The sequence below is a fragment of the Tauraco erythrolophus genome, chromosome 23 (assembly GCF_009769465.1).
Source record: "Tauraco erythrolophus isolate bTauEry1 chromosome 23, bTauEry1.pri, whole genome shotgun sequence".
NCBI classification, from domain to species: Eukaryota; Metazoa; Chordata; class Aves; order Musophagiformes; family Musophagidae; genus Tauraco; species Tauraco erythrolophus.
Genome location: NC_141487.1, coordinates 7174391 through 7187513, shown reverse-complemented (window position 1 = coordinate 7187513; position 13123 = coordinate 7174391). Strand labels below are relative to the sequence as shown.

Below are 13123 nucleotides of genomic sequence, written 5' to 3'. Positions count from 1 at the left end.
GTATATTGGAAACAGCCACATAAATGCTTGCTTGGCTTATCCTAAAAATAAACCAGGTAGACCACATATATTTCTTTTCTTTTTCTTCTAAGAAAAAGAGTGTCTAAAGGAAAATTATTTGTTTAACACTTCTAATCAGCATAGAAAACAGTCTTTATTTTCTCTAATTGGCTGAACAAGGACAGCAGATAGTGTTGTACATTTTTTTTCCTACAACTTTAGTAACCTGGTCACAACATGAGAACTTGTCTGCTTTTTACATTTAGCCTTTCTTCTACTGTAGTTTAAATGTAAAAATCCATATTTAAACTCTAATATTTCAGTACTTATTCTATCTCCATTTTCTAAATTTCAGTAAAAGTTCTCAATAGAGCAATTATTAGTATCAACTAGGTAGTATCCTCCTAGTATGCATTATTTGTTTTTATCAGCAATTAATTTTATCTGTTCTTGTATCTTCCACAAAGGGCAAAGGTCCTTCAATTCTTCAGTTGACTTTTACTCATCCTACTTGTGACTACCCAAGCACCATTTGGTAACTGGCACCCAATTATTCACGTTCCTTTCCCTCACATCTGCAAAGATATGAACTAATGTACTGATGATATACTTCCATAACAAAAAGTGACCATGGAGCTATTTAATCCTTCTAGCCCCGTGCAGTTTACGTTACTGAAGTATAGGTAAACCACATCAATCACATATGCTTCCTCTGGAGGTTTATCTACCTTTCATGGGATTTTAAGACATTAATACAGCTTTTTTTTTTTTTTTAAACACACAAAGGTTATCTCCTGCTTCTTCGGTACGTCAATTCTTTTCTCTGCAAGTTAAGAAACCAAAAGAACTACAAAAGCAAAGGACCACATTCAAATATGCATCTAAAATCCTGACCTCTCTTCCTTCCACTATATCAGCTACTGGAAAACAGTATTAATCCTCAGAAACATAAAACAGTACCATAATGTTGATATATATAATTTCTCCATTGATAAAATATCAAACATTTTACATTCTATTAAGAAAACACAAAACAGATACACATATATGTAACACTAGCTTATGAAAATCTTTTGATAGATTTCTTCTCCATGTGACTGCAAAAAATTAAGCTAAAATTTAGTAACATTTCAGTACTCACTATCTTCTCCTGGACAAGGCATGCCGGGTTTCTCAGGAATACTTGGGAAAACTACAACAAAAACATTAGATTTTTAAGTGAAAAGATTTAGTAGTACTTTCTCCTTGATTCTTGAATATATTTAAACAAAGACAGTTTCTGGAAGCCTTTAAATAATTCTGTGTGAGAAATAACATAATCAAAATTTGGGTCCATACCAGCAAGATGTGGACATACCACTTGACAAGAGCATTAACAAACCCACGCAGTTTAGAACTCAAAGCTCCCTCAAAGCCTACTGCATGTTTTAGCTTTGGGCTCCACCCCAAAAAGAACACTTCCTTCTTCACAGTACCCAACTACAGGGCAAAGGCGACAAAGCAGCATGTGATTCGACAGGCAATGGGGTTGTCCCAGTCTCACATTTAAGAAGCTGTTAGGTGGCCTGGTTTTGGCGGGGACAGAGTTAGTTCTTTTTAACAGCTGGAAGAGCTCTGTGTTTTGGTTTTAGTCTGGGACTTGTTGTGAGAGGAACGCTGACAGCGTGCTGATGTTCACTGACTTTTCAGCTTGCTGTGTTCTTGCCAGTGTGCAGGAGCACAACAGGCTGGGGAGGAGGAGCATGGCTGGGACAAGGGGTCCACAACTCCCCATATGGTTTGAATTTAGGATTGAGGGACAAATTGGCCAATGAAGCATTCCATATCATGCAGCATCATGCCCAGTATAAAGAAAGAAGGGCCTTTGCTCTTCGGGGAGCGCTCGCGCTCTCTCTCTCTCTGGCTAAGCCAGGACACCAGGTTTATCAACAAATGCCTGCAGGCTCTCCAGCTGCGTAATACTTGCCGTGAATGATCAGCCCTTCGTCTCTGTTTTGACAGTACAAACGGAAGGCTTCTTCCAGTTCCATCTGCGATGAGATGGTACACGGGTCACCTAACAAAAAAACAACACATAGGCACAGTTATATCTACAGAATTAAGTGGAGAATTTCAAGTAGTAAGAAGTGTACCAGCCTCCATGATGGCTTTTCTTTCAATCATTTGATATTGAGCTAGCATTTTTATCAAAGCCAAAAAGATATCACCACAATTTTTTTCCTTCTAATTTTATCAAAACTCAGTAGATAGAAACACACTATGTTGGCTTGCAAGGGGACATCAAAATAAAAAAGTTACAAGATGTGCTTAAAGATCTTTAACACAGCAGAAAAAAAAAAGCAAGATCACTTCCTATTAATCTGAAAGTTTATGTTTAATTCAAAATTAATTTACCTTTTGTTGAAAGGCCCATGATCTTACCGCCTTAACTTCACTGGCGGCAGAACCATGATATGCCAACTTAATAACTTTTAAGGTACACATAGATTCCAGTTGAGTCTCTCTTGCTACACTGACAGAAAAGCAATCTATGATTAAAAAGTGCAAAAAGTAAGATACACAGATGAAAGTTACAAATGGGATTCGAATATGCTAACACTGATGTAGAAATGTATTTAACCTAAAATTAATTTCTCTCTAAAATTTTCAGGGTTGGCTTTTATGTTTTGAGGGAAATATGTTCATATGTTTCCTTTTAACTTACAAGTAGAAGAAAAGCAAACAGAAGAAAGAAAGATTAAGCCTGCCTAGCCACAAACAACCCTCTCTCTTTCAGAAAAAGATACCTCTAGCCTTAGTTTCTATGACTTTGTATTCTGTACTCACACTCTGGTAGAGGATACAACAAACAGAGCTTTTAAGAGTTCTCATGCCAGACACAATTTAAAGCGTATTCTAAAGAGCCTAACTATAGAAATAGATAAAACAGAAAAACTCCCACACCTCAAACTATATCATTCAGGATGAAATTCACAGGAAACAAAATGAAATAAACAGAGATACAAGCATTACTGCACTCTAAGGCCTGGACTCAGGTACTATGCCTTTTCCACACTTTATCACCACTTATTTGTGACATATACTATCAGATCTATATCAAGAAAACATGCAGGAATGCAAGTATTCAGTCAGACAAGGATACCCCAAAGACATAATAGTAACTAGTAAGATTTGGAAGACTCAAATCTATCTGTGGTATGTACATTAGGGTGCTTAATGGCCTTTAAGCAGTGAAAATAAAGAACTCCATTGCTCCCAAGAAAAGAAAGCCCAAAGATGGCTCTTCTCAGCTACCAGAACGGACTTCAGTGTGGTTTGGAAGTAACAATACGACACAGTGTGATGCTCCATAAAAAAACCCACCAAATTCATTTGTTGGTGCCAGAGAAACAAAGCACTGGAAAAGCTTCCTGGGAGAACTGGAAGCTAAGCCAGAACACACACATTACTGAGACCTGTATTTCAGAAGATGGCCTCTCCAAGGTACAAATTCTAATCAGTTTAAGTGAGAACATTTTGACTTAATGTTGAACGTCTCAATTGCAAGATAATACAGGAATACCTCTCTTGCAGATAGAAATACTGTTTTAACAGTCCATGATTACCTCTAGTGCTCTCTAAATTTATTTGACAGCATATCCCCATCATTCAAGTTTTTTGAGCACAAACACCCAATATGTATATTTATAATTTATATATATAAAAACATATACAAAGGTAGATATTTTAAAAGGATAAGATAAATATTAAAAAATATTTTTATTAATGGCACAACAACTTACCTCTCAAATTATTAAAAAAACAAAAACAGTAGGCATTTTTCCTCACCACAATGTGGAAAACTTATCAGAAAAAAGTTTCTATGTAATACCTGTTATCTTTGAATAATGGTGCTTTGAATTATCAGTCAAATGGAAAAACACAAAACAGAATTAAAGTGTTCTTTATCTCATGTTTGGTTATTGCATTTTACACCCACAGGGTATTAGCAATCAATTTAGTAGAATGCTCCTTTAAATATAGACAACTTCTACCCTCTAAGTTCTTGAATAGGGCATGTCAGACCATTAATACAACCAACACTACACCAGTGACAATCATGCAGCTGCCAGGGATAATCACCATAGAAAAGAAAATCCATTATCGTTACTGGAATTCTTAGCACCTCCCTTGCACCAAACACAAAATCCTAGAAGAGTTAAAAACAGTTTTCCTATATTACAATTGCATTTCTTCTCAGAAATACTCGTTCAAGAGACAAATCCCAATTCAGAAGATGCGAAAGCCTATGTCTATGTCATTCTGGAAGCTGACAAGTTTAAATACACAAAAAGCAATCTTGTCAAGAATTTGACATTGAGAATTTTGAGGCATGTGGCATTAGGCCTATGAAAGTCTGAAATTAAAACATTCAGCGTGTAAGTATGGAATAGTGAAATATTAAAGTTCTACAAAGCCTTCCCTTCTGCAGAAGTGAATTCAGGTGCAGTACAACCTCCATGTTTCGAGGCTCACTTCTCCAAGCTCCCGGCTTTTTCAGACAGGGTTATGTACCCTGGTATTTGGAAACGAAAAGTAACTCTACAGCACGAACCTTTATACGAGTTTCCTCAAGACCCCTGTTTTGTACCACGATGCACAATAAGCCCAAGGATGCCTAAGTAGTATTTCAGGACAATACCTTCATCATCAATCCACTTCAGGGTAATCGGCTGTTCTTGTTGTAGATTACACATCTCATGCACTTCATCACAAAGTTCGTTGTAGCTCATTGATGCATCCAAGTTTGTTATCAGGATGTCCCTGCATGAGGTGAAATCATAAACTTTTGTCAGAAAAATATCTGCATTAGCCTGCATATTCTAACAATTCCATCTACAGACTCTTAAGTTGCAAAATGATACAGACTCAGCATTCCTCATACAAAATGCTCCCACTAATGTAAATTAGTTGCCAGAAACCAACAAGATTACATCTCTCAGTGTTTAGCTTCTTAAAAATACTTTAGTATGGAGGAATTAACTGTGTTAATGATCTATCTTAATGCATGTTTACTCGCACAAGTCAAGTTCCCTTATTATAACTATCAGCATTTGAAGTGTAAAAAAATATAAGATTTTGTAAGAATTAAATTTTAGCCTGGTACTTCTTCCATCAGGAGTTCAGCAAAATCTCAATTATTGTAAAATCCTTTTAAAATGTAGGTTTTTCCTCACATCTGCTACATTGTTAGAGAGAAAGCTTTAATTAGGTGAATTCTCAAAAGATGTAATTACAAGAAAATTCAGATAAAATCTTACTCAAATTCTGCATTCTTGCGCTCTACCTTTACAGCAGTTTGAGAACATGAACCCAATACTGAACTCTGCTAATATAAACCACATGGCATGCTCGGGCATTTGTGAGAAAACTCTTGCTATAACACAACCCCACACAGTACTTTCAAAGCAGGACAAAGATTGAAAAAAGAAAAGATTATGCAAACCCAAATCTGAGGATACAAACTAGACTTTCTCCCGTTTTCTAAATATTTTTCAAATGACAGACTCAAGGATACCAACTGATTAAACAAGTGCAGGAAAAAGAGATGTACTTATGTTATCTCAGTGCTTTCAAACCATTCTAGGGGATAATTAGGAAACAGTTCTGTAGTTAATGGCTACTGGCATGTGTAATTCTTTCCCCTCTTAGTTTAATACAGTAAGTATACGAGAAGCTTCCCAACATGTGAGGTGGTTTTCCTATTTCCACAGCGTGACAAGTCATTTTAGAAAACACGTTACATATTTTGCCTACTTATGTCTTTAAACCAGAAGCTGAAAGGTACTGCACAAATAAAAATCTTTAATTCTATGACTAATATTTGCATTTTGCCTTTGCTGAGAAAAATTACAGTAAGCAAAGCTCTAAAACAATAATTTTAAAGAACTGTACTGTTTCAACTTCAGATTAAAAGCACTGCTACCTTTTCAAGTGTACCTTTAATCTACAACTTGTAAAGTTCGGAAAGAACAGCAAATTAATAATTCTTTATAATAACAACGGAAAAAGAAACACGTACGCTAACTGCCAACTTGTAAAACCATATTATTGTACAATACTGAGAGCTGTCAGGTGAGGCTGAGTTTAAGAACATCCTCCTGTCGAAAAAGTTGTCGTTTATATACTTGTGAAAGCAAGAGACCAAACCAGTTCCCAAAGCCATGTCTGAGGCCTGGTGCAAGGTGCTGCACCAGGACAAGGTCACGAACAAACGCAGCTCCCTACCCAACGCTCTGCCACCGCAAGCTACTCCAAAATCGAGCAGCTGTAGGGCTGTGGTAACGCTGGACAATCATGCTGTCCCAAGTATCTGAATAATATTCAAACCCTAAAACTATGACAAGGGGCAATGACTTTAAACTGGAAGAGGGGAGATTTCCATTAGATCTAAGGAAGAAATTTTTCACTCTGAGGGTGGTGAGGCACTGGACCAGGTTGCCCAGAGAAGCTGTGGCTGCCCCATCCCTGGAAGTGTTCAAGGCCAGGCTGGATGAGGCTTTGGGCAACCTGGTGTAGTGGAGGGTGTCCCTGCCCATGGCAGGGGGGTTGGAACGGGATGATCTTTGAGGTCCCTTCCAACCCAACCATCCCGTGATGCTATGCATTACGACAATACTCTGCTATGCACACTACAAAATCCAGCTAAAGCTGACAAACACTAATCAGTTTTAAATCATTAAAATTCTTGTAACAGATGGTACTGCCATTTAATAAACTTCATATTGGACAAAATACAGCTGAAGTATGCTGAGCAGCACCTACTGCAGATGTAAACATTAATGAGATGCATTCAAATTGTTACTCTCTCAATGACATCTGTGCTCTTTGAGATTCACTGTGTTTCATCTGCATGTCTCTACAGCCACATCAGGTAATCACAGCACCGACAAATGAACACCATTCAGTGTTTAACACTAAAGAACACGCTTTTCTGGGCAGGTATCTGAAACTGGACACTACAAAGTGATCTGAAGAACTCATGACCAGTAAGTTATGCACGAGCAGTTACAGCAGGAGAATCATTCGCATTGATAGATTAAACGTGTCACCATTTAGAACTAAGCAAATGATACTGCATCGCTGATCTATTTAAATGAAGTGATTTCAAGTAACCAAGAATAAACCAAATAAACTAACCGTAATAAAGAAATAAGAATTACACAAGTTTACTTTCCTTTTGCAATCTACTTACGCAGTTATTTATACTATGCTATGTTAGGAACTCCGTCACACCCAGAAACACGAATACCTCAGATACTGGGGCTCCACAGAGACAGACTCAACATTCACATGTTTTACAACTTCCTCATGCTCAGATTTTTAACTGGGATTTCAAAATGCCATGTTGTCCTATTATTTTAATTTTCTAGCAGCTACCTGAACAAACTTGTCCTTAATTCTGAAGTTGTCCAGCATCAACGATTTCCTGCAGTTTGCCAAATTTGTTCAAAAGATGAGTGTAGTACTTCAATGGCGACACTGAGATAATCAGTTATACCGCCCATAACACCGAAACCAGTCAGCTCTTACTCATAGAATTTGATCAGCAGAACAAAAACAATATTCCTTGAATTCGGAACTCTTGTTTTGTAAATCAACATATTATATGGTCCACCTTAAGTGAGAAGGGTGAGAGGGAGATTACTCCAGCAACACACCAAAACTGAACGATTAAAAGAAAACATAGTAATGGAAATTACTGAATATAGTGAAGAAGAATCTACAGTAGTAGTTTCTTGTAAAACATCGTAATAATTAACACGTAAATTCCAATACTGACACAAGCATTAGCATCTCCTTTATTAAATATCCAAAACCATGGTGCAGATTAATAACAAAACCCAATTGAGCTGCATTACCTATCACAAACGTGTTTCAGAAATTGAGCAGCAGTAACAATGAAGTAAAAACAAATACATTTTCATACTATTTTATAAGAAAACTGGCATTTACTGAATTAATACAATTGCTCTAGAATTCTAAACTCCAGACCGCAAACTACTTGGTAAATAAGCTTAACAAAAAAGCACTTTGTTTTCAATAGCATTTGGTGGGGTGATTTTCAATTACATTTAATTCAAAATAGCCTTTTTCTACACCACAGTATAAGAACAACCAGAACAGTGACAACATGTACTTGTTTAGCAGTGGAACATCGGAAAAGATGACTCAGGTCACTTACTAAATGTCAGTAAGTTCAGTTTAAATACTTCAAATCAAGTCTAAAAATTTACTTACATCAAATATTTAACTTCTCAAATGTCTTAAACCCAGGCCTTGGAGTAAGAGTAGAGATCAAAGCAACATTAATTTACAAGGTCCTCACAGTGGCAGCAAACTGATTAGATTAAACATGTCTGAAACCCCAAATTACATGTTGAAGTAATAAAAATCTTTCTGACTCTGACAACTGCCTGAATTCATAAAGGAAAATAATTTTTTTAAATCATTGTCTTAAATCAGAGCTTCAAAAATAAGCATTGTGAAGGCAACTGAAGCAGCTGTGTTAACATCTCATTGCCCTTCAAGCTGCATTAATCAAATTACTGGAAGGGGAGCAGGGGAATTAGCTATTAAAAATTAAAAAGGGCAAACAATATAAAAGTTTACTTTTAGTATTTATTCACAACAGGAAAACAAAGAGTGTGGGTTTGATTTATTTTTTTAATCACTTAAAACTGAATCTTCAAGCAGCTTGCATAGGTTCACCTAAATAAGTTGCAATCTAAGCAAAATATATGAATAATCCCAATAGTAATTCCTTCTAAAATTCCTATAAACCAAACAAAAAAGGACAAAATCAATGGCACCCACTTATTTCAAGACTTGCATATCTATCCACAAAGAAACACCTCCTCTGATTTTCCAAGACAGAAAGTACTGTAAGTTAAAGTAACATCTAAAAACGCCCCCAGGATTAAACGTTACACATTTTGTCCCACGGAGCACGCCGGCACAAACTGACATCTGTAAGTGGAAACCTGCACTTCACAGTCTCCTGATAACTTCAGCAGCAACTTGGAGAGTTCATTATTATAAAGATATGACAAATCTTAAATAAAGTGGATGTGACAGAGTGTACTAACTGCATCTGGATGCAAGAGGTGGATCTACACCTGCCTGTGACCATGAACACTCATCACAACCATCGACCCCGAACAAACGTACGCCGGTTTTGCACATCTTACCCCCTTTCAAGAAAAGGGTAAACTATCAACTGTTTTCCACAATCAGCACACAGCAGGAGTCTGGGTGGTGTTTCTAATAGCTCAGAAGTTGACTTACATCATCTGACATTGATTACAAACCCACCAGTGCCCTGGTTACTCTATCACTAGGTCAGACTATGAACTCCTGCTCAATATGCTTCAAAATCAGACAGGACACAACACATAAGAGAACATGCTGACTTACCCACTATAGTGTGTTTTCACTCTGATGAAGTCTTTGTTCAAATCAGTTTTCGAGCCCATTCTGCTAGGCATGTTTTGTATTTAGTAGCCTGAATGAAATTATAAATATATAGATATGATTTCATTCAAGAGAGGGAACTCATCTAATTCCGAAGCAAAAAACTTCAGATGTGACAGACACGTTTCTCCTCCAGATGATTTTCAATCCAATTGCTTAGGGAAAAAAAACCACAGAACACAGATAAACACACATAAACTCTACTAAACAAATGAGATGCATCAAATTTTATAAATGCAGATAGCTTTACATGGAACAGCAAGAAATCGAAAGGAAAATATACAAAAGCATATACAAAAGCATTGACTTGCACAGAAATTAAATGAGATAAGTTAAAAATACCCTGTACAACTTAGCTGTACAGAAATATGCCAGGCATTTAAGGATGCTTTTTAATAAAATATCTAACAGTTCTCTCTGAGCCAAAAGTACTCCGAAGAAATCTTGACTTATTCATCAACACAGCTTCTGGCTCTCCTCTTCCAAAGCGTAGAGTGTTTTAATCCAAAATGTTTTTTCTGTACATTAACGACTACGAATTGACAAGTTTAGGCGAGGACAGCAGACGAGGAGCTCCGGGGGGCCGTGTGAGTCCCCTTCACGAGTGGAGACTGAAACCCCGTTTGTTCACAATTTCCACCGCACACCCCCGCAGACAGCTCCCTACCCCCCGCCCGCGGGACCCCTCCAGCGTGGGGCCCGCGGCCTGCCGCGGACACGGGCTGCGCGCACCGCGGGCGGGGAGCGGCAGGGGGGCGGCGGTGCCGCCCGGGACGGGGTCGCGTCGGCTCCGTCCCAGCGGCTGCCGCGCTCCCCCCCCCCGGAGCCTGCGGGACCACCACCCCCTCCTTCTCCTCCGCCCCGCTTCCCGCCTGCCCCGCGAACCCGCCGAGAGCCAGAGACGCCCGCACCTGAGGGAACGCTCCCCGCCCGCGTCCCGGCGGCGCTCGGCTACACCTCCGCGGCCCGAAGTTGCTCAAAGTCCCGCGACGAAGTTGAGGGCCGAGCTCGGGCTCTCCGCCCCGCTCCCTGCCCCCGCAGCGCCGCGGGGAAGGCGCCGCGCGGCCGCAACGGCCCCCGCAGCCCCCGCCCGCCTCAGCGCCCCGCGCCCACCGGCGCCACCGACAGCGGCGCCACCGCGCCGAACATGGCCGACCAAGAAGGGTAGCGCCCACAGCCAATAGGACACCTCCTACGCTACCTGCCAGCCAATAGCAAGCTCCGACTCACCTGGAGCCAATCCCCAAAAGGATCCCGCCTCACCCACGACCAATCATAGGCCGAGAACCGTTACCTGGCGAGCAGGAGCGCATCAGCCAATGAAAAGAGAGCGAGGACGCGGTAGGAGCGCACCTGCAGCCAATCGCAGAGCCCAGCGCGCCGCTCCCGCCGGGGGCAGAGGCGGGCGGGCCGCGCTCCGCTCCGCTCCTCCGCGCCCTCCCGGGCGGCCGCCGGCCGCGCCCCGGGGCCGCGCCGTTTCCGCGCCCCGCCGTGCCCCGCCGTGCCCCGCCGAAGGGCCTCGGTGCCCTGCTGTGCCGAGCAGCGCCGCCGCGCTCCGGCATGCGCTGGGAAGGGGCCCCGGAGGAGAGGCGGGCACGGCCGTTCCCGCGCTTGCACCTCCGCCCCCGGAGCCCCGTGGAGAGGCAGCGAGCTGTCCGCCTGCCGCCGGCCTCCGGCTCCCCGGTGCGGCCCCCCAGGCTCGCCCTCGGCGGGAGGAGCGCGGTACGTGGGTCGGGCGGCAGCAGCGGTCGCCCCGGGGCTCCCCTGTGAGCGGCGCCCCGCGCCGGGAGGGCGGGCGGCCGCCGCGGGGCCGGGCCGGGGCGGTGCTGGGGCGAGAGGCGGAGCGGAGCCGGGGAGGCCGGGCGGAGGACGGGATTTTCCTGTGGTGTTCCGCAGGCACACGGCTGGCTCGCGCTCCCTTCAAAAAAACCAAATCCTCACTCTCAAAAAAAAAAAAACCAAAAAAACCCCAAACAAAACCAAAAAACCAACCCCGCAGCAAAACCTTGAGAGGCTTCATTCAAAGCTGTCAGATAAGAAAGATAAGCCAAGATAAGAAAGAGGAAATAAAATAACAAAGATGAACAAAATGAGGGTTCTGAGTGGCCGGAGCAGAGGGGGAGAGAGGAGAAGAAGGGAAGGCGCTGCAGCAGTGTTGGTGAATTCGCCGCCATTTCGCAATGCCTCTGGCGCGGGCAGTGCCCTCCGTGGAGCTGGCTGTTTCTAACGAGACTTTGGTCTGGTTTCGCACTGGGAATCGGCTGTGGCTGAAGGGAACCCATCTCCGGCGCGGAGGAGGAGCCCGGGGCTTTGCCGGATCCCCAGCCGAGGGCGTGGGATGCTTAACTGGGAGAGTCCCCTAGTGGCACTTGGACTTGTACTGGCCGAGCAGCTGCTTTCCTGGTGTGTGTTGGGACGATTTTCCGAGCAAATCAGCTCTCCGAGCAAAAGGTTCACCTTGGGACTCCTGTCGATCTATTTATATCTGTCATTGGGCAACGGTAACCCACGCAATTTGAAAAATAAACCCAACCAAGGTGTCACAACTATTGGTTGGGGTTTTTTGTTTGACTACCTGGAGTTAAGGAGCCGTAATCTATTTTGAAAATGGAAAAAAAAAGAGAATAAAATCGGTCCTTAGTCTCCTGAGTTTGCATCAGTGTAGCCCTGAGCCTTCTTTTGGTGTTTCTGCAATCTTCCAAAACACAAATAAAAAATAGTTAACACTAGTTTAAGTAGCAGTAAAGTGGCAAAACTTATTCCCATCAGTCTAGATGTTTTCTCTGACACCAGGGAAGCACACCAAATGGTGTATACACTGCATTTGTTAGTCTTTAATCTGAGTTATTGGTGTATCCACCGTTAATTTTATTTTAGTGAGAACGATCAATGAGGTTTCAAAAGGGCCCTTAAATCTTCACGTGTTCCAGATTTCCTCTGCTTAAAATGGAGAACATTATGTAAGATATGTCTACAAACGTAATTCTTTCAGGGCAAGCTAAACTTTGATCTCCCTGTCACATCAGTCAGACGACTTCAGCTCCTTGAGTTGTTGGATTGGGAGATAAAAGGTAGTGCAGTTCTTCAGAACTGTAATTTCAGGTTTTACGTGGTTTATTGTTGTTATTTTTTCCTGGCACAACTTCCTGAGATTAGGTACATTTTCCGTGCTTGAAGAAAACCTCAACCATAGTATTTTTACATCTTGCAGAGATATTTTGTAGTTGATCACTTAGTTCTAATGCTGTTATTTTAGAAGTCTTATTTTGAGTTGGTTTGTATTTTCTTATATTACAAAACTGTTTAAACACTTGAATTTCTTAATGGATGCTTCACAGTTCTGGGCAGATGGCATTTTTTGGAGAGGATGTCAGCTTTGCTCTATGCATTAGCTAACAAGGTTGTAACTAACTGGTTTGAAAACACAACATATTGTATGATCATTGTTTCTAGCATAATGTTTTGCTTTTTTAGAAGTCAGTGTGCCTTGATAACAACAAGGATCCACAGCAGCCAATACTAGCCAGGAGCTGCTGAAGTCTAGTGGAAGTTATCTTAAGGAGGACACAATTTGCAGAGAGTTCTTAGTGAGATGTGTCAGGATATCAGG

General features: G+C 41.5%; 1 protein-coding gene across 2 annotated transcripts in view; it reads right to left on the bottom strand.

Annotated features, from left to right (window-relative positions):
* Nucleotides 1-9556, bottom strand: part of PRKCZ (protein kinase C zeta) — a 50041-nt gene extending 40485 nt beyond the window's left edge. For both annotated transcript variants that reach the window (XM_009985869.2, XM_009985870.2), the window contains exons 1-4: nt 9457-9556; nt 4682-4803; nt 1967-2056; nt 1142-1192 (exon numbers count right to left, since the gene is read on the bottom strand). In XM_009985869.2, coding sequence (XP_009984171.1) covers nt 1142-1192; nt 1967-2056; nt 4682-4803; nt 9457-9527 — 334 coding nt within the window. In that variant the 5' untranslated portion in view covers nt 9528-9556. The remainder of the gene's footprint in view (nt 1-1141; nt 1193-1966; nt 2057-4681; nt 4804-9456) is intronic.
* Nucleotides 9557-13123: the final 3567 nt, after the last annotated feature.